This window comes from Grampus griseus, assembly GCF_964374135.1.
Source record: "Grampus griseus genome assembly, chromosome: 10".
NCBI lineage: Eukaryota > Metazoa > Chordata > Mammalia > Artiodactyla > Delphinidae > Grampus > Grampus griseus.
The window spans coordinates 89,767,286-89,789,321 of record NC_139004.1 but is presented as its reverse complement, the minus strand read 5'-3'; the positions used below and the strand labels follow the sequence as shown (position 1 = coordinate 89,789,321).

Sequence of the window (22,036 nt, the reverse complement as noted above, 5' to 3'; positions counted from 1 at the left end):
CTAAGACTTTATTGCTATTTTCTACTCCACAATGTGAGTAATAATTTGCATATGAAACATAAAACTGGAGCCCATAATTCAAGGTGTGGTAGAGCCGAAAATGATACTGCACTTAGCAGTTAATTGACAGCTTCTCCATAATGTTTTATTAATACATAATATTAACCCTAAATAAATACTTCACCAATCATATGAGTGCTATGTGGCACTACAGCAGAGAAAATGATAATTTGGTTGAGGTAGGTTCTCGAGGCACATGTTCCTTCAGAATTATGTTCAGAATTTTAACTCCTTAAGAATTATAGGGCTTGACCTTAGCTCTGCTCATAATCATAAACTTTCGTATAAAGGAGACATTGTATATGGTTTATTATATTTAATCATTCTATTATTAATAGATCTAACGTTTATTGAACACATTATATGCCAGGCGCTGTGCTAAGTGCTTCATTGAAACCATATAATAATACCATGAGACACAGTACTATTGCTATTAACATTTTGTAGATGAGGAGATTGGGACTAGAATAGGTTGAGTAACATGCCCAATATCACACAGTAAGTTTTCAAAGAAAAGTTTTGAGCTAAAGTCTGTCTTTCCATAATGAGCTCTAAACCACCATGTTTTTCTGCTCCCGCATGAGCTAACCAGCTACAACATGAGAATCACCTTTTTAGTCTGTATAATGTGTGCTTAGAAATATATTCTTCACCTAATGAGTTAACATGTTTTATAATTAGTGGGTAGAGTTCCTTTTGTCCAAGGGCCAGAAGATGAAATCATAGAGTTTTTTTTTTTTTTTTTAACGTATTGAGATGCCTCCAAATTCCAATAAAGGTTCTAGAGATGGGTTCCAAGGTCAGCTGGAGAAAAGGAAGTAACTTCTTTTCCTTCAGCTCAGTTCCAACTTGGATTTGAAATCTTTCTCTCCTGCAATTGCCAGTTACTTAAAAAGTAAGAACTGTAGGTCTCCTGAGAAAAGTGGTGATAGACTGGAATGGAAAGGATGAACAGTCACTTGCAGAAGTATATATATTCTTCTTGGATGATTTTTAGAACCTTTAAATTAATTTAGTTTTGGAAACAGCAGTGTAAAAATCCAATTTTGTTTTTTGAAATAGAAAAAGAATGAAAGGAATGTTTGCCATTGAATTCAGCATGTGTGTAAGATCAAAAGAGGCCCAACTTGTAACCTAGGGTCCTGGTCTTTGAAAGTGGATCCTCTGCAGTGGTTCTTCAGGAGAATTTGGCAACATGTATCAGAAACCTTAGCTTTTATATTCCTGTTACCCAAAAATTCTAATTTTTAAAAAATATACTGAGGAAGTTCACATGGAGATGGGCAAAATATAGCCATAAGAATATGCATTACATCATTATTCATGACAATAAAAAATGAAAACAAAACGAAAGGAAACTAAATGTCCACCAGTAGGAGACTGGTTGAAAACATACATCTGAATACCCTACTGTCATTACAATTGAGGGTACAGAAAACTGTTTAATGACCCAGAGATACATTCATATGTACATTTAAAAAAAAAATTAAAGCATTTTACAGAAGAATATGCTGAAACAATTTGAGCAGCAAAATAAAGCAATATTGGATTATGACTGAAAGTATGAAATAAATATCTACTAATCAATACTGATATAAATAAAGGATTGGATAAATTAATAAATGAGGGAGAAGTGAAAAATCTCCAATGAGGAAGAATTCCAAATAAATTACATAGATTAGAGGAGGTGTAGCATGACTCCCTACTCATTAGGTGTGAACAGCACATATTAACCTCCTTCCAAAGACTCAAATGTAAAGAGAGAAAAATGAGTACGTTTATGGTGGAGAATCCTGACAAAACTGCTTCCACCAGGTGATGAAGGGCAGCATCAGTAGCCATAGATCATTGTGATAGAGAGTAACCTTAATATGATGTGCGAAAATGGCACCTTACCTTTGTAGTCTTCTTACCCAAGACCCATAATCTCAGACTAATTATAAGAAAAATAGTAGACAAATTCTAATAGAGGGCCATCCTACAATAAAACTGACCACCACTCCTCAAAACTGTCAGGGTCATCAAAAACAAGAAAAGTCTGAGTCACTGTTACAGCCAAGAAGAGCCTAGGGAGACAAGAAAACTCAATGTGGTATATTGGATGGAATCTTGGAATAAAAAAAAGGACATCAGGTAAAAAAAAAAAACAACAAAGAAATTTGAGTAAATTATGGACTTCAGTTAATTAAAATGTATTCATGTTGGTTCATTAATTGTAACAAAGGTACCATCTTAGTGTAAGATGTTAATAATAGGGGAAACTGTGTGTGGCATTATATGGGATCTCACTATACCATCTGCTCAATTTTTCTGTTCTAAAACTGTTATTTCAAAAGTATTAATTTTGAAAAAAAAAAGAAGTATTGATGAGATGGGAGAAAAGGAAGCAAGAATCTTCTATTTCTAAGAGATACAAAGGACCCCTTCAATAACAGTCTAACATTAGTTCTACCAAGTGAATTGAGAGTGACAGTCTCCAGTCTCAATTTAACAAGGAGTAACCTGGGGAAAAGATAATCCGGAAAGCTCCCAGAGTGACTATCCTTGAATCTTCCTTCATTGAAAGTTTGTAAGGAAAGAGCAGATCCCAGGAAAAATGTGTGATCGCATATTGTTACACCAATCCTATTTTCAGTAGCCTGCAAACTCCCTGGGGCCTTTATATCATCTTTATTTCCCCAGGGCCTAGCCTAGCATCTGCTGCCAGGAGAATTCCTTTTGACTAAATGAAGGAATAAAGAAATTAATTATTGAATGAGGTATTTAATGCATATTTGCTAAGTTAATAGATACTGGAGCTTAATTTGCCAAATGAATAAATGAGGGAATGTCAATAATCCTTATAAAGATTAAACACATTATTTAGAAATGGTAAATCCATTGTTCTGAGCAAGTCCTTGAGGATTGTGTTAGCACAGAAATAGAATGCAGAATCCCCTTCTGTCCCTCCTGTGTATTCCTTTTTACCTCCTCAGCCAAAGCAGCACTGACAATGACCACAATTAATAAAATTGTTATAATTTATTGATTGCCTATTATAAGCCAGGACTCTGGTAGGAAAGTTTAATAGTATTTCCAGTCCTTACATCAATCCTATTCTCTCTGTCATCTATCTATCCATCTATCTATCTAGTTTTTACCTTTGTTTTACAGATAAGAAAACTGATCATAGCGGCCCAGCTATTGACAGGGAATTTGAGAATTTAAACCCTGATCTCTTTGAATTCAAAGTCTATACTCTTTCCAGAACACAATGTTGCCTTGAAATGTTAGTAAATCTGCTGATAAATCTTTCAGCCCCAGGGTGAGTGTGTGTGTGACTGTGTTTTTGTTGAGGGGTTACTATCTTTCAATTTTTCAAAGATTGGCTTGAACATTTGTCAGTTCTCAGATTTGCATGGACTTTACCATACTATTTTATGCCAAGCAATATAAGATCATGATAAAAAAGCAAAGCAGTTAGTGAGAACCTAATGAGTAGGCTTCAGTATACATTGTGGGGCAAACGGGACAAGCTATGTTAGGAAAATAGTCTGCCCTCTATCCATTCAACTCAATGAGGAAAATAAAAAAGCTAAACTGCTTATTAGACATTCAAATGGGACAATTTTAAGATATCTCTCTGACTTTTTTTTTAAACCAAGTGTTAAAAGTCTGAAAATTTTGAATGTACCTAGTTTGATTTTAAAATACTACTGTCATCTTGAGTGTCTTGAGCAACCTTTCTGTGGTATGATCTGCAATGATGTCCATATGTGTAAAAAGAGAAGCAAAATCAAATAGCTGCTCTGTCATCTGAAAGTTCTGGAATAGATCAAAACATCTTGGTGAGACTTCAGATTTATTGCTTGACATTAATAGTCAAGCTGAATATCTTTTTCTTCATAAATTAGAAAAAAATAAATAAGATATACATATATAAAGGGCTTTCCTGGTGGTGCAGTGGTTGAGAGTCCACCTGCCGATGCAGGGGACACGGGTTCGTGCCCCGGTCCGGGAAGATCCCACATGCCGCGGAGCGGCTGGGCCCGTGAGCCATGGCCGCTGAGCCTGCGCGTCCGGAGCCTGTGCTCCGCAACGGGAGACGCCACAACAGTGAGAGGCCCGCGTATCAAAAAAAAAAAAAAAGATATACATGTATATAGTCCTCTGTGTGAAGGCTCCAGAACACATAGGAACATTTAATGCAGCGACTAATTTCATTTACATTCCAGAGCATTGACAGCAAAGTCACTAAATTAAGATTCACACACAAAAAAGAAAAGAAAAGTAAATATGTTTGGTTGTTTACAAGAGTGGTAGGAGAGTTATGAGGGATATCAGTTTAACTTCTTTACTAAGAGCAAAGGCCTATATTTTCTTGAGAAGAGACACACAGATTTATAAGTCAATCATATTACATTTGCATAGCACCTATCCAAGGAGTTTCTTGGGTGTTTCACAATACAATTAATTTGCAGCTTAGATAATTAAGAGTCTGCCATGTTAAACAAATGAGACAAAAGTGAGAGTTGAAAGCTGTGATCATGTCAGCTCTGAAACTCCAACATAGAAAGTGAGTTGCATGTCCCCAAAGTCATAGTAATTAAAGTTCAAGCAGGTATCTGAAGTTTTGTCTTAATTATTCTATACTCACATTAGCCTGTGGTGGTTTGAGATGGTTAAGGTCTATGAGTAAACACTCTAGCCAGCCTTCTATAGACCTCACTCTATACTCCCTGCCTGCATGATTGCAGCAGACTCCTAGGTTGATTGGCATGTTTTCTGTGCTCTCCCTAATCACCTACCCCAGATTTTTATAAATGGTAGATAGTACCATCATTGCATACAAACCAGTGGGTTGTATGCTCCACAATGGCCCTGATTGACTTTTAGAAACACTTTTTTCTTCTCATTCAAAAGCAACTTGAATTTTGAAAAGGTTATCTTTGAATCATTAAAAAAAAATTAATGTATAAAATTGAACTTACTTTTTTGCTGAATTATTAGTAATTACAGAGAATCTAAATGGGAAATACATCCATAATTTCATTCCCCAAATAACATCTTTTTACCATTTTGCTGAAATGTTTCAAGCCTTTTTTAAGGAAAACACTTACAGAACTGAGGGCTAACTACATCTGCACATGGGGAATTAATTCGTGTATTAAAAGGATAATTTGATGTAAATATCAAACAGCTATGAGCATGAGTTTTGAAGTCAGAATCAGTGATATTTAGATTTGAATCCCAGATTTACAACTTATGTTTATCAAGTCATTTCATTTCTCTAAACTTCACCTTATTTACCTTCACAATTAGCCTTAAAAAATACCTGGGTTTTAGAGATGTGGGATTAACTGGAACTGTATTTACCCTGCTGGGAACAATTAGAAAACTGGACAAATATAGTGGGAAACAAACCTGATTCCAGAGATGTAACAATGGGTAGCACAAAACTGTGATCCCTAAAGGAGGGGAAATGTATGAAGTAAACCATTGGAATCCCTGATTTTCGACCTGTAGGCACTTTCCAGAACACGGAATCAGGAAGCAAAAATAAATAGGACAAGACTGCATCCCCGAGTTGAGTAGACACAGGTGACTAAAGTGGCTGGGATTGCAAAGCAAACTATCAGAGAGGATGAGACTAGAAAAAGAAAGTGCTCCAAAAATCTACGTAAGAGTGTCACATGAGACTGGGCAAAGAACAAATTTTAGAGCTCAAACAGGGCTAGAAGATGTTAGAGTTCCACCAAGCCCGAGAAGAGAGACTTAGCAAACATTTAGAGCATTCAATTGGGAGATGCATCTTAGAAGTAAACAGGCCTTAGACTAACATCTACTCTATATCTACCCAAGGAAGCTTAATAATAAGCTATAGAAAGATGAGATTCATCATAACTTAACTTCTATCAATAAAATCCAATACTTGAAATAAATATACCACAATACAGCATTCAATAACCCAACATTTATCATGTCTCTAATTCAATCTAAATTACTAGATAAACTAAAAAGCATAAAAAATAGGAATCATGATAAGAAGAAAAAACAGTCAACAGAAACAGATTCGTAAATTACAGAGATTATAGAATTAGCTAACAAGGACATTCATACCATCAATAGGGCTCCTGAGTGATAGCTGGGGGTTACAAGTAAAGAAACTGCAAACTTCAGTCTTTAATTAAGAAAGAGTCTCTAGGGAAACCCAAAGACAAGAGGAAAAACAAAAACAATGGAGGAAATTTTAGCCTCTGACACCACAACTACAGCAAACAGTAAACACAGCCTAACTCTGTGCCAAATAAACATAAAAATTTACACCAAAATCTAGTGTAAAATCACTTCTTTTTACCTGTTACATCATATCTAGGTTTCAGCAACAACAAAAAATATATAAAAGGCCCATTGACAAGTACAAATGCAGAGACAAAGCAAGCATTGGAACCAGACTCAAATATGGCAAATATTTTTAAAGTATCAGACTGGGAATTTGAAATTTCTAAGATTAATATGTTAAGGGCTCTAATGGAAAAAGCAGACAACATGCACGAACAGATGATTAATGTAGCAGAAAAAAAGGAGATTCTAAGAAAGGGTCTGGGGGATGGTGGTGTGATTAATTGGGAGATTGGGATTGACATATATACACTAATATGTATAAAATGGATAACTAATAAGAACCTGCTGTATAAAAAAATAAATAAAATTCTAAAATTCAAAAAAAAAATTATAGACATAAAAACACTAATACAAATGAGAATGTCTTTGATAGGCTCACCAGTGGGCTGAATGTGATGAAGGAAAGAGTAAGTAAACTAGAAGAAATATCAATAGAAACTTCCCAAACTAAAATATGAAGAGAAAAACAAACAAACAAACAAACAACAGCAGCAAAAGAATGGAATATCCAAGAACTGGGGGCAATTACAAACGGTGCAACAGATGTCTAATGTGAATACCAGAAGGAGAACAAAGAGGGAAATGAACAGAATAAATATTTGAAATAACAATGACTGGAAATCTTCCAAAATTAACGACAGCCACCAAACGGTAGACCCAGGAAGCTCAGAGAACAACAAGCAAGATAAATTCCAAAATAATCTACCCATTCAAGAGAAAGAATGTTCCCAGGGATAAAGGGAATTATTTCCTAATTACTTAGAATGTATTTCCACAAATATTTAATGAAAACTAGTCAGTATTTCAGGAACTGTCGTAGGTCCTAAAAATAAAAAACTAAATAAGATGTGGCATTGACCTGTGTTATTTTTTCTTTTTTTGTTCCTCTTTCCTATTCACCTATCCACCTACTGATTTCCTTACTCCCTCCCTTCCTACTTTCCCTCCTTTCTCTTATTAACTAAAATATTTAAACCTTAGTTTCATGAATGTGTAGTTTATAGCATAAATAGTAGTCAGTAGTTAGCAAAAGTGTTTAGAAACATTGTTAATAAGAAAAAGAACTTTGATTCTATTCTTCACTGAACCAATTAGCTTGTTTCAGTTTGGGGTTTATCGAACTTATTACAGAGAAGTGCAGTACCTCAGAAAGTGAACAAGTAGATTTAAAAGGATTTATACAAAGCAGTCCCAACATTTGGAAAAAAACAAAAACAAAATCAAGTGCTGAACAGCAATATTTTTATAAAGAGCTGTCAGAGAACATGATTATAATTATCATTCAATAGTTTGTAAAATGCTTGGCAATAAATCTGCAAATAGAGATTTATAATTTAAAAAGTGGTTTGATTTTGTTCTTTTCAGATTGTTATTAATTAATTGTTATGTAATTAATTGTCTAGGGAGTGCATTGTTTTTATGTTTGTTAATGTTGCAAATTTTAAAAAGTCAGTAAAGTATTTGGTAAATGTCAAATTTTTTAATGGACTAGCAAGCTTCTTCAGTATGTTTGCAATGTTTCAACTATAGTGCAACTTGTTTTCTGAAAACTATTGGCGAGCATATATAAAAAGTCTTTTTGTTAGTAGCTAAAATTTGTATAATATTTTCCAAAGTATGCAAAGCATTTTCATACACATTCTGTTCATTTGAAGAAATGAGAACTAGATCTGCACTTCAGTTACACAGAATATATGTTTCTTATACATGACATTTTAACACTATCTCTTTGACCCTGTGGATGCTTTGGACTTTCCATTTTAACCCCTAGGCATTTCAATTCCATATTAATAATTTAATAAATATAATTTCAACATTAATTTTGGCAGGTAAAGTGTTTTTAAGCATACTCCATTAAATCAATTATTTCCTTGACAATTTTCTATGAGGTGCAATTAAGTAATTCTCATCATTTTCCCATTCTTCCTTAATTTTATTTCATGTGCAGTAGTTCCTTTAGGTATAAACTTAACAATGAATGTATACTTTACCATTCAGGGGTTTTTTTTGTACATACACATCGGACTTGCCATGTTTTTACATGTATTATCCACTCTCATCTTCAAAACAAACACAGGAGACAGGTATCATTATAACATTTTTTGGGTGAGAATCTGGGAATTCATAAAGCTTAAGCAGCATGTTTGCTGATGGTCAGACAACTCTTGAGAAAATTGGGAATTCAATCTGCCTCCTTTGACTTGGAGAGCAGTTATCTTAACCATTTACTCCAAAGTTTCTAAGTTCAGAACTTCAAATCAGGTGGGACTAAATCTGAATCGCCCTCTCTTTCTTATCAGAAGCATAAAATTGAACAGGTTACTTGTACAATCTGAGCCTCATTTTACTCATATATAATAAAAATATTATGTACCCTGCATAATTATGAGGATTATGTATGTCATATAAATTCTTAGTTATAAATGATTAACAAATGAAATTTATTTATATGAGATTCTTGAGAACCAGCCTCAATCCTTTTCAGTTATTTATTATATGAGTATTTTTTAAGTTACAGGAATCCATATTTCCTGATGCCAAACATGATAGAATAAACTATTAATATTATTTTCAGATACTGTCTTTCATTGGTTTTCTTTTTAAATTAATCAACTAATTGTCAAAGTATTTTGCTGACATTTTGTGTTTTTTGTATACTTTATTTTCTGAGAAAGCTTGAAAATGGTGAAAGTTCATCATGTCTTAAAAGGCAGGCAAACAAAAATGGACAAAGCCTCAATTTGTCACTTTTTAAAGAATCATTTAATCAGTCAATTATTTATTGGACAATACTGTGGGACCAGTATTGTATAAAAATTAAATATGGTCTCTTAAATATATGAAAAATGGATAACCTGAGAAATTTAAAGAGCTACAAGATTTCATATATAGAAAGGAACCTAAAAGATGTAGTAACCAGCATTATTTGGATTACTCAGTATATTTACTTAATAACAAGATGAAGACTTTTAAGGATGTTTTCCATAGTTTGGAATGTAAGTCACTGTTTCTGAATGTGAGGCCCACATTACAAATAGACTCTGGATTTATAAGTAAGCCCTGAAATGTGGTAGTGAGAGTCAAGTCCTTTACTCTTCAAAGTATGTTCTGTAGACAAGAAGAATCACTATTACCTCGGAGCCTGTTAGATATGGAGCAATCAGACATCACCCCAGATCTACAGAATTTCAACTTAACTGTGCCCCCAGATAATTCATATGTACATCAGTGTTTTAAAATGGCAAATCTGATCTATCTATCACTTCGTTACTTCATTCTGGTGTTTATGGGCATAAAAATAAAATTTGAATATTGCCAAAAAGCAAAGAAATGTTCTCAATATTCCATGCACAAAAGCAGATATTTGGCTGGCTTCAAAGCTTTCCAAACCTACTGCTGATAAACACTTATCTGAGTAAAATAAAATGCCTCCACTGCCAGGACAGTTTGGCTCAATTCTAATTATCCACTATGAACAATGGTTTTTAATTAGTCTTATTTTGGACACTAGCAGTGCAGGTTTTTCATTTACAAGAGTCGCTGATTAATTAAGCAAGGAGACACTCCAGGCAATATATTTCTGGATGTAGGATGAGATGGAGTGAAGGATACGTCGAAAGTTTAGTGACCTGCTCACCGTCTTATACAAGCTCACTTATTCCTTTGCAGTGTGCTGCCTAAACGGGTTTCATTGTGCTCAAACTCAAGTAAATATCGGCTTATTTGGGGAAATTGCCGCCCCAATCACTTTCAGAGTATTAGGCATGCTTATTTAAAGTCCAATCAGAAAGTTCCACTTTTGCCCAGCATTTAAAGTCTATTTGCTAATTTACCTTAGAGCAGCATTTGAATACCAAAATACTCATTTGTTTTAATTAAAACAACCAGGAAACAAAACAAAACAAAACAAAACCTTACTTTCCAAGGGCAAAGCATTCCAGTTTTATAGATGAATCCTTTGCAGCTTGAATAGTTTCAGGAAAATGCACTTCAATCTTTGGTTCATATTCCCCCATCACACCTGTTAAATACCAAAAGAGCTAGCAGCATTTCTAGAGAATAGAAGTTTCCTATGAAGCAAATGCTTTATTTACCAAAATCTGATTATTCTGTTGTTCAATTAACAATATTTTTCTATACTATAATGAGTGACAGAGGGCAAGGAAACCTCATGATGCTATTTAAGGAATTAGTTTGTTCCTCTCTCCCCTAAAAAATAAATATTTAAGGTATATCAAAGTATCAGAATAGAGGCATTCCAAATTTCCCTATATTCCACAACAGCATCTTAAAAAGAATTAGTATTTCCAATTAAGAACTGAATATGCCCAGCTTTAAAATGCTTCTGAGTTATCGAGCAAGTTTCTTCTCTAGAGATTTCTTGGATCTTTCACCCATTCACAGAACTCATGGGTCAGATCTGCTTAGGAATAAAGAAGTTTTTAGCTAACACTGTGTAATAGATCTGATACAGCACCTCAATCCAAAATATCAGTACTTTTGCAGCAAAACCTTTGAAGTAAGTAGTTGGGATAAATAAAGACATAAATATTCTTATGTCAGTTTATTAAGGTTTTGCCACTAAATGAGTTTACTGTACCCTTATAAAAATTTATTTTAATAATTTAAAAATTTTCAAAAGGAATTATGGATATGGGCTAAGATAAGACTAAGACAATAGTCTAAGGTATTGTAAATATGCTAGCTACCAGAAGAGTTGGAAAAAGTAGAAATGTATCTCCAGGCTATCCTCATTAACTTGATTAATTTAATCAACAACAAACTGTTGTTTAAAATGTTTAAATTTCTTTAAAACATCTTTAAAAATGTTGAATTTCTTTTATTTTTATTTATATACCAAACACCAGAATAATACATTCCTAACATAAATGATGTATTGGTGGCCAGTACAAGTGCACAAAAAAGTGAAATTTACAAAATACATATAAAATGAAAATACCTCATTTTTAAGACCTTAATCATTCCAAACATTCAAAGAGGCTCTGGTTGAGGAGGTCAAGAGTATTACTTCATTCAACTAAACTGGTAAACTTTATGTTTTCTATTTCTTTGACATCTGATATTTCTTGAGTGACTACTTTTAGAAGAGTTTTTTTTTTTATTATGTATGATGCTTCTGGTCATTTTTTTACCATAAATGTGTTGAAAAGAATAGAGGAGATGGAAGAATGAAGGAATTAAGAAGAGATAAAGAGGAAACTAAGGGTAGATGGGGGAAGAAAGGAAAATATGGTAGTGTTTCTATGCATATTAGTGGCTCATGAGCTCTTGCAATCATGAAGAGAGTACTCACTGAAGGGGAGAAATTGGACTTATGAATAAATCTAGTCGTTGCTGAATTCTGAATTAAGACCGTGAAAATATATTTGAATGGTTAGTGATTATAAAAGCTCTGTCATAAGTACTCCCTCTAAGGAGCTAGTTCCATGATTCTTTAGCCATCATTAACATTGTATTCCTGCTTTTCTTAAGCTCCTTAGAGAGGAGAAAAACTCTATGCAGTGTTACACTTCAAGTCCAGAATCTGATCACAAAATGCATCAACAGATTTTCCATCTTTACATTTCCCACTGTGAATATGTAATTAAAGAATCAACTAGAGGATTTTTCTACTTCAGTGACTTCCTTAGGTTTTCTAACTCTCTAAATCTTGTACCAGCTTGACTAAACTACAAAACTCATCAAAGACCAATCTGAATTATGTTCCTTGGAGGAATATAATTAGTATGAATCTTGTGTTTCATTTTTCTTTGGAATGCTCATAATTAATGTTGACTTGTTTTACTTTCCTTGGATCTGAATCGTTTACCTGCCTTGCCAACCAGGAAAATAAGGGGTGAACAAAAGATACAAATACGGAAAAGAAGGAGACATTAAAGAGAAGCTATGTCATATGTCCATTGAAAATATATTAATTCAATCAATAAGTTTGGCAGCACCCACACATGTCTACACACCTGCCTACTCTCCCAAACAAACATTGTTTTTTTAAACAAAATACTTCTTAAGCAAAGAAAAGATGATCTGTTCCAATGCCAGAGAAGAAATGGCACAGTATACCCAGAATCATCTATACTGTGCTATGTGCATAAATTATATAGTTTTCTATTATTTTTTGTGATTTTCATCATATTGTGAATTAAACCTCACCTCATAGATGATATGGCTCCACTAAACCAGAGGGAAGCAGAAAGCTCTACAGATCTCCCCAGGCTTCAAGATCCACAGATAAAGTATATCCCTAAGATAACTCATCATCTTACCATCAGTACGCTGCACTAATGGAGTGGGTGGTCCTTGAACACTTCGCTGGGCTTCTTTGTTTGTTATGTAGCAAGTGTAGTTGCCAACATCTGATGGCTCCACTTTGGCAATGTACAGGTTTCCTGTCTCTTGTGAGACAAACCGCCTGTTGTCCTCTTGGACATATAAGGGGTTATCATTGAAAGTCCACGCATAAGATAAACCTAGAAAACAGAAAAAATAAGTATTATCCTTACTGTATTCATTCTAACCTGAAAGTTCTGTGCCCTACTTCTCCATAAGTAGAGTACAATTTTACCCCTGTTTGTCCAGTTTATGCCTGTTGTCCTGCTGTAATTGTCATATTCCCTTATAGTTAAATATATCCCAATTTGGATGATATAGTCTCCCTATCCATCACTAGCTTTCTGTAATTAAGGATGTGGTTATAAGATGTCAAGGGAATAAGTGAATGAACTTATTAAGAAAAGCTATAAGATATAAAATACTAAGGACTCAAAATACACACTGAATTTCTCCAGCAATGCTTGTGTTGAAGCAGTGTTTCTCAATTTGCAGTCAGAAGGATGCCCGCATTAATCATGTTTAGGTGTACTTGCTAAAAATTTAACTTCAGGGTGTAAGTTCAAGGACTCTACCACTGATCTTGGAATTCATTCATTCCATCATTCAATCATCACATAATTTCTGAACACCTATTTTGTGACAATTTTCGGACTTAGAATACAGCAAAGTAAAACCTATGCCGTATAAAGCTTAACCAGTTAAACTAGTTACAACTAGTGTGGATAATGTCAATGTGGGATGATATGTGCTTTGACAGAAGCATTGTAGGGAGCCCATAGAAGGACGCTAGAATGATCTGTGGTCAGAAAATTCTTCTGAAAAGAATTCCATGTTAGGGACTTCCCTGGCGGTCCAGTGGTTAGGACATTGCCTTCCAATGCAGAGGGTACGGGTTCGATCCCTGGTCAGGAAGCTAAGATCCCACATGCCTTGCGGTCAAAGGACCAAAACATAAAAGCAGAAGCAATGTTGTAACAGGTTCAATATAGACTTTAAAAATGGTCCATTCATCTGTCGATGAATGGCACAAGGAGATCAGCTCAGTGTCCACCTAGAGGGGTGGGATAGGGAGGGCGGGAGGGAGACGCAAGAGGGAGGGGATATGGGGATAAATGTATATGTATAGCTGATTCACTTTGTTATACAGCAGAAACTAACACACCATTGTACAGCAATTATACTCCAATAAAGATGTTAAAAAAAATGGTGCACGTTAAAAATATCTTCTAAAAAAAATTTCCATGTTCAAACCAGAAGGATGATTGGGAGCTATCCAAGCAGCAGATGAGCAGCCAGACATTGCTCAGAGAATAAAAGCTTGAAGATGAAAAAGAACATATCAGTTTTGCTGAACATCAATCAATCTATCTCTGGAAATCTTATATATAAATATGAATATAAATATATAGAGACATATATAATTGATATAATGAACATACTATAAAATCCACAGATCCTAAGTGTTCAGTCCAATTAGTTTTAACAATCTAAACCCTAGGAAACCACCAACCCCAAATAAAATATGGAACATTTCCATCTCTTCAGAAATTTTCTTATGTCCCTTCTGGTCAATCTCTACCATTGTAACAACTACCTGATTTCTATCATCATAGATTATTTCTGCCAGTATTGGAATTTCATAAAAATGTAATCAAAGAGAATGTACTTTTTTTTTTCAATTTTTATTTTATATTGGAGTATAGTTGATTAACAATGTCGTGTTAGTTTCAGGTGTGCAGCAAAGTGATTCAGTTATGCATATACATGTAGCTATTCTTTTCAAATTCTTTTCTCATTTAGGTTATTACAGAGTATTGAGCAGAGCTCCCTGTGCTATACAGTAGGTCCTTGTTGGTTATCAATTTTAAATATAGCAGTGTGTACATGTCAATCCCAAACTCCCAATATACTGTTTTGTGTCTGGTTTCTTGAACATATTTTAAGGTTCCCCTATGTAGTTGTGACTACCAGTACTTCTTTCCTTTTTATTGCTGAGTGGGATTCCATTCTATGAATATACCAAAATGTGTTTGGCTGCTTTCTTCTTGAAAAACATATGAATTATTTCCATCTCGGAACCATTGTATATTAGGTTGAAATAAACGTTCTTTTCTAAAACTATCTGTGGACTTTTCATTTTTCTTCATTAAGTTCTTAGGAGTGAGCCATAGGATAGATGCATGTTTTACTTTATAAAAAACTACAGAAGAACTTTCCAAAGTTGTATCGGTTGATATCTCCATCAGCAATATATGAAAGTTAGAGTTGTTCTAAATTTTTGCAAAAAATACATGTTGTCATTTTTTATTTTAGCCAGATATCTTTGAGCAAAGGAAAATATTCTCATGGATTAAGGTTTTATAAGTGTGGTACTATATGAAGGTTAAAAAGTATACGTATTGTGGAAACTAGGTAGAACTGAACTTATGTCTAGGAAAGTGGAAGAATATAAATGGTTCAAAAATGACCCCTCCCCCCAATAAGTGGAAGGTATAGGTGCTGGGGGTGAAAAGGGGGATATACTAGTTATGGTTAAAATATCTTCACCTGTAGATGAATTTGGACATCACACGCTTAGAAATCACAGCTCATAGGAGAGCACCTGAAGCAACTAGGGGCCTCTTGTCCAGACAGAAGTTGCAGGTCATATCTGTTATCTGCACTTATATTAAAACTGGTGCAGAAGCAAGGCATGGTAGAGACCAAAAAAAAAGGCTAATTATTTCTGGTGTGATCTAGCAGTCTTTTCCAGATAGAAGCAGACCACCTGAAACATTCTTCACTAGTCGTACTGATTTAAAATTGTCTAAAGGATGAGGAAACAATACAGATTGACAGCTATTCTGACCTTAAACGTGATCCATATAGAAAAACTTTTGAGAAATTGGGAATATGGGAATTTTGCCATCTTTATCATCCCTTTCACCAAGAAAAAAAGACGTAAAGCGTTAACAATACACTTAGGGAACCAGATTATTAAAAGAATATAAGAAAGGAGGATAGGAAGGAGAAAGAAGAAAAGAGTGGGTGTAACAAGAAAACAGACTAATAGTGAGGAGGAACTAAATCAAATCAAATCATCTACTATATGTTAAATTATATATATTCTATATAATAGTATATTAAATTCTGACAACAATTCATAAATGATTTCAACAAAAATAAATTCATCTATACAGCCAGAACTCTGATATCATTCTCAGGAGTGAAGAAGATATAAGGGAAATATATGACACAGGGGAAGAACAGCAACAAAAATGTCACTAAAGTATGAAATGTGCAAATGCACAAAGTGGCATTAAACCTATAAAAGTGGTGTTCAGGAAGAAAAAAATTCAAGACGCATCATTATATGAAAAGCATCTTGTAAATCAAGATGTTTAGTATGATCCCATTAAGAGTTATGTATCTGTGTGTGAGAACTTGTGTGTATATGTATGTATGTGTGTGTTCACATAAATTATTAAATTAAGAAACCTAAGAATGTATATAGTGGTTTTCTCAGGGTAAGGAGAAGGAATACCATAGGTTTTCACTCTCTGCATAATGTGTTTTGCCATATTCGAGTTTTTAATTACTATGTAATATTTGTGTAAATGGGAAAAAGAAGCAACGGGATGAAAATAGTATCAGGAAAGCTAAACACTAGAATGAAGCAGTGTTTTTACAACTTATAAGTTTTTATGACTTATAAAAAATATGATGGATAATATTTTTTATTCTTACTCTGAACCGTTAAGACTGGAGTATTATGTTTTATTCAGAGCACATTAGGAAGCTTGTTAACGTACAGATAGCTAATCCTCCTCCTAGCGATTTGATTTATTAATATCTGAGTAAAATACCATGGAATCTGTTTTCAACACCCTACAAATGTCTCGTGGTTGAACTGTAATATTATGTTCAGAGCACCCGCTATTGAGAGGGAATTAAAAATCTCAAGTATATCAAGAGAGAGAGAAGCAAAACATAGCAAAGGCCAGAAGTTAGGACACCAAAGAAAGTGATAATTGACCCTTGAGGGGGAAAATGGGAAGAATAATTGAACTGCCTTCATAGGTCGAATTGCTGTCGTGTTCATAAAGGGCGAAATGAAGCCCTCTCCATTGATATCCAGAAGGCAAAAGTAGAACTTGTGGCTGTTGAAGGTTACAGAATGCTGTTTGACTATATTAAGATACAGTGAAGACCAGTCCAAACTTTAGAGCTATACCAGCAGAAGATACATGAGATAACAAGTTTTCTATCATGAGAGGTGACCAAGCAGAGAATGGATGAGCATTGCTTGAGGTATTGCAAAAAAGATTAATTTTTGCAGTGGATGGGAGTTTAAACCTGTGTTTCTATGAATGGTCTACTCCACCCTCAACATTGCTTCGACTTTTCTAATACTCTATGCTTTTAGAAAAACTATGCATAAATACAAGTCGCTTTTTATTTTTTAAAATATACTTTGACGTTCTTGTCCTGTTTCCGGGTATTGAATCTTTGTTTTCTTTTTCAAGTCCCTACTGGAGTCTTCTATCATTTCATATGGTCTCTTGCTTCTGAGTTTCTTTACTGATGTCCTTTGCTGTCTCACTTCTGAGCCTGTTGCTTTGTCTTTACCAAAGAGATGCTCAAAGGGTTTTGTTTGAAACTGGAGAGCCATCTAGATAGCAAAATTTTCTTCGGTATAAAGAGGAGGAAAAAATGTAATTCAGATTTCCCTGTTGTCAGTGACTCCTCATCTTTCGAACCTTCTATGGAATAAAGACAAATCTTAAGCAAATTCCCAGGGCTGTGTTCAGCTTAGGGATCTTTCATCAATACCTCTGTGGGGAGAAAAATAAGCTCTAGCTCTCCGAAATCCAAGGTAACCCCTTTCACTTTGCAGAAATTACAGATTGCCGCTAGTGTCCAAGAAATCTTTGTATTCTTTACCCTGTAATCTTGGGGCCAGAGACTGTAATTTTCATCTCTCCCTTGCTGAATTCATTTTTACCTTGGCTGCTAAAACTTTTCGATCTGTTCCTACATGTGGTGTATCCTTCTTCAATTGTGGAATATTTAGAAGCTGCTCAAAGAATGTGGTTCAGAAATAAGGAGGATTACCTAAGGAATAATTTTTTTTAAAAAGCTAAGAAGCACTTTTATTTCATACCTGTTTCATCATTCCCACAGTTTGTTTTGTGAGGCTAATTGGCTATTGCTAATATGCCTGTCATATATATAGGGGAGGGTACTGGAGCTAGGGGTATAAAAGTAATTTCCCAAAATCATACTGTTAACATGTAGAAAGGGGCAGAACTTGAACCTACATCCTTCTAATGTCAAACCCTTTGTTCGTTCCCTAATACCACCTTTCTTCTTTTCTGTTTATCTACAACTGATCCTCTTTTTCTATGTCAGTATGCTCTTCCTGGCTATTCTTCCTTGCCTTCAGACTTCCAAAACCCCAGCTCCCTGCATACCTGAACCTACTCACATCTAGGACAATTGTTCCTCACCACGCATTCCCTCCCATATCAGTACTGCCTGTCCTGGATTCAGTTTCCTCAGAATGTTGTAGAATAAATGATTAACCCGCTATTCTAAATTACTCCAGTGTACTTATAGCTACTATTAGCAGGGAATAGAACACATTTGCAAAACCTGTAATAAGTAATCCTTCTCTCCAAAAAGTCCTCTCTAGAGAAGAGATTTTAAAACTTCTGTGAGCATCAGAATCACCTGGAGGACTTGGTAAAATGCCAGCTGCTGGGCTCCACTCTCTGAGTTTCTCATTCAGTATGTCTGGGGTGGAGCCAGAGAATTTGCATTGCTAACAAATTCCCACGGGGTGCTGACACTGGGCAAAGTCTGCTTTGAAAATAACTGCTATTAATGGTAAATCTCAGTGTCCTCTGCGTGATCACACTAGGAAGGATTTGATAGAACAGTGGTCACCTTGTATATTTGCCTTTGGGTGGTGTGTAGGAGGCTGGAGAAAAGGATGTACATCAGTTCATAGATTCATGGAATGTCTGGGATGGGAGGGACCTGAGATTTCTTCCAGCCCAACCTCCTCATTTTACAGGCGAATAAGCAGAAAGGAAGATTGCAGTAGCTCTGAGACTAGAATCCAGGTGTCTTTTGTGCCCCTCTGTGAACTGGTGAAGATGTAAAGCTGCAAGCCCTTCCTGTCACTGTTATTTTTCATCCTGCCCTGCTCCCTTCTCCCCTTAGGCTGACTCTTCCAGTTCATCCAAGCAGCCAGCCTGCAGTGGGGGCTTTTATCTATTTTGTTCCATTATCAGCCACTGCCATGCTTAATTTGTATATTTTTTTAATGGGGAAAGAAGAAAAATACCTTGCAAATTAGAAGCTTAAAATCCTTCCCATTTGGCTTTTCTTAATTAAATGTATAATTCATGAGCCACTTAAGTTGAAACCATTGAATTTTTAAATATTTTCTCCACCATCTATGGCATTTATCTGTTATTGATGATTGTGATGTAGTCTCCCTATGATGATTCAGCAGGAACACTAGAACTGAATGATAACAGGTCCTCCCTGAACCATTGTCTGTAGTTTCACATTGACACCATCCTCTACAATTATTATTAGAAATGGAAGATCTGCAGTAAGCAATTAAAGACTATCTGCTGCTCTGTCAAGCATACAACAAATCCTGTTTTCCCCAGAGCATGAATATGTTATAACATCTTTTACAGCCCTATATCTTGTACTGTGATATGTAAAATACAAACACAAAAGTTATATGCAAGTATACCCATTATATGGGATGTAATTTTTATTAGAGGGGAAGCATCTCATGTGAAAGAGACCAGTAAAAATAAACACTGACACTGAGAACTTCTGTTGGCCCTGTAGAAAGGATCTCAAAATTGGTAGCATGTTTCTTGAGGCAGAAAATAAATGAGTAGAAAACAGAATTTGAAGCAGAGTGCTCAGATTTAGTGGCTAAATCCTTTTTTGGAATATTCCAGTATGCGTATAATTTACAGCAAACATTGTGTAGTGCTACAGGGTAAAATGTGACTGGCTCTTAGGTGGTTATGCCAGCTCAGTGGTAAAGACCTAATCCAAGAAGAATAATTCCTATTCTGGGTTGAGGTCACTGATATTGGTGCTGAGCAAGTTTATGATGCAAGCCAGAAAACTGCCCCAACACCTTTATAACCACTCCTATTTGAGCCCGCATTTGTTCCATAATTACTTGTTGACCACCTAGATTTTATTCAATACCTTTTGATCTACAGCACGTCCTGTTTGGAATCACGGAGATCGCTGCCTTTGTGGCCTACAGACAATCACTAAGTAAAGGCCCTCAGAGTTCCTATGATTCCTAGGTTCCAGTGAATTCTAGGACAGCATCTGTACTGGCAAATCCTTTCTGAAGAAGGAATTAAAACCTAGCCAGCTTCTGAATAAACTTCAGGGAATCCTCCAATTCTAAGGAAGCCTGGGCAAGTCATGGGGAATAATACACAAGGATTAGACTTCCTCTTTCCTCTTCAATTTCCATCCTCAAGGGTGAGCTTAATAGAGTGAATGTAAGAGATGGGCTAAACGAGTGCTTCTCAACCAAGGGTGATTTTGCCCACCTGGGGATATTTGTCAATGTCTAGAGCCATTTTTCATACTCAAAATTGGGAGAGGGGGGTGCTGCTGGCATCAAGTGGGTACAGGCCAAAGGTGCTGCTAAACATGTTAACAATGCACAGGACAAACCCTATAACACAGAATTATCTCATCCTAAATTGTCAGTAGTACTGATATTGAAAAACCCTGGGCTATTCAGATGGTAACAGGCTGTAACATGAGTTCCGTTCAATGTGCTGAAAAGTAAGGAAAACATTCTTCCTGGGAATAAATGAGATTCTGAATGTGGAGAGAGGGGGTGTGCAGCAAGGGACCTAGAATAAACTGGATTTTTGGTCCTACATGCAGTGGGAGAGCCATAATCTTTCTGGTTCTCATACTCTACACTAATTTTAGGAAAATCAATCCACCTCTCTGGATGGTGTTTACATATTCTCCAATAGAGTTCAGAACACTTGCTATCTCTGTATACTTTATGCAGTAATTATTAAGTGTCTGCTGTGGCCAGGTTATGCCTGGCAAAATTAAGCAGTAGAATAGATACAGTGGTATTTAGATAGGATCCCTTGAACTCCAGAGACATGATCTTGGCCAAGTTAACAGTAACCTCTTTAACACAGTTACTCAATTTGTAAATTGGAGAAATTTTTCTTGAAATTTTTCTTGAAAGTGTTACCTGAGTCGAGGTATGCCAGATGCTGAGCTGAACGCCCAGTGTATAGTCGGCACTCATTATCTTTCCAATCATATGGTGTTAAATACTATTTACATATGATAACTTCCAAATTTGGTTCTTCAAACCTTTCTTCCTAGATACATCAATTCAGCTGTGTACTTGAAATTTTCGCTCTGAAGTTAGATATTTGAAAATTAACGTGTATTATAATAAATTCCTGATTTCCCCCATCCCAAAACCTGCTCCCCCTTTATTGCCCTCATCCCTGTACGTGGAACGGCATTCTTCCAGCTGCTCTGCCTAAAGACCTTGGAGTTATCTTTTACTCCCCTCTTTTTCTTACAATCTACATTTAATCTTTCAGGAAGTTATTTCAGCTATACCCTCTAAATATATCCTGAATATGGCAACTTATCCACCTGTCCACTGCTATCATCCTGGTTTAAGCCACCATTAACTCTAACCTGAATCACTGTAATCACCTTTTAACTGCTTATATTGTTACCCCTTGATGGTCTGTTCTCCAGAAAAAACTATTAAAACTGAAAGAGAAAGCATGTCTTTCTTCTGCTCACTATCATGCAATGCGTTCTAATCTCACTCACAGGAAACTCCAAAGGCTGTAAAATATCTTGAAAGTAGTGCTTCCACCCTCATCCACTCTCCTGTTTGCTCACCCTTCGTCATCCACACGGGCCTCACTACTGTTCTTCCAACATGCCAGACACAGTCCTACCACAGGTCCGTTGCACATGCTGCTCCTACTCCCCAAACTGCCTTTTCTCAGTGTCTCACTCACTCCTTTAGTTCTCTTCGCAAATGTCAATGAAGGCTTCTTTGACCTCTGAGTAGACAACAGCCACACCCATCATTCCATATCCCCTTTATTTTTCTCCCTAGCTTTTATCACCATCTGCCATACTTATATTTTTTATTATATTTGTTTACGGTTAAGATTCATGGAGTGAAGGACTTTGT

At 35.5% G+C, this 22,036-nt stretch overlaps 1 protein-coding gene across 4 annotated transcripts in view; it reads right to left on the bottom strand.

Annotated features, from left to right (window-relative positions):
- Nucleotides 1-22,036, bottom strand: part of CNTN6 (contactin 6) — a gene marked incomplete at both ends in the record, with an annotated part of 231,904 nt that overhangs the window by 80,464 nt on the left and 129,404 nt on the right. For 2 of the 4 annotated variants that reach the window (XM_082664010.1, XM_082664012.1), the window contains one exon: nucleotides 12,729-12,932. The exons of 1 other annotated variant lie outside the window; for it this stretch is intronic. In XM_082664010.1, coding sequence (XP_082520136.1) covers nucleotides 12,729-12,932 — 204 coding nt within the window. Of the gene's footprint in view, nucleotides 1-10,362; nucleotides 10,466-12,728; nucleotides 12,933-22,036 lie in introns of all 4 variants that reach the window. One more of the 4 variants, XM_082664009.1, reaches the window with a different exon arrangement.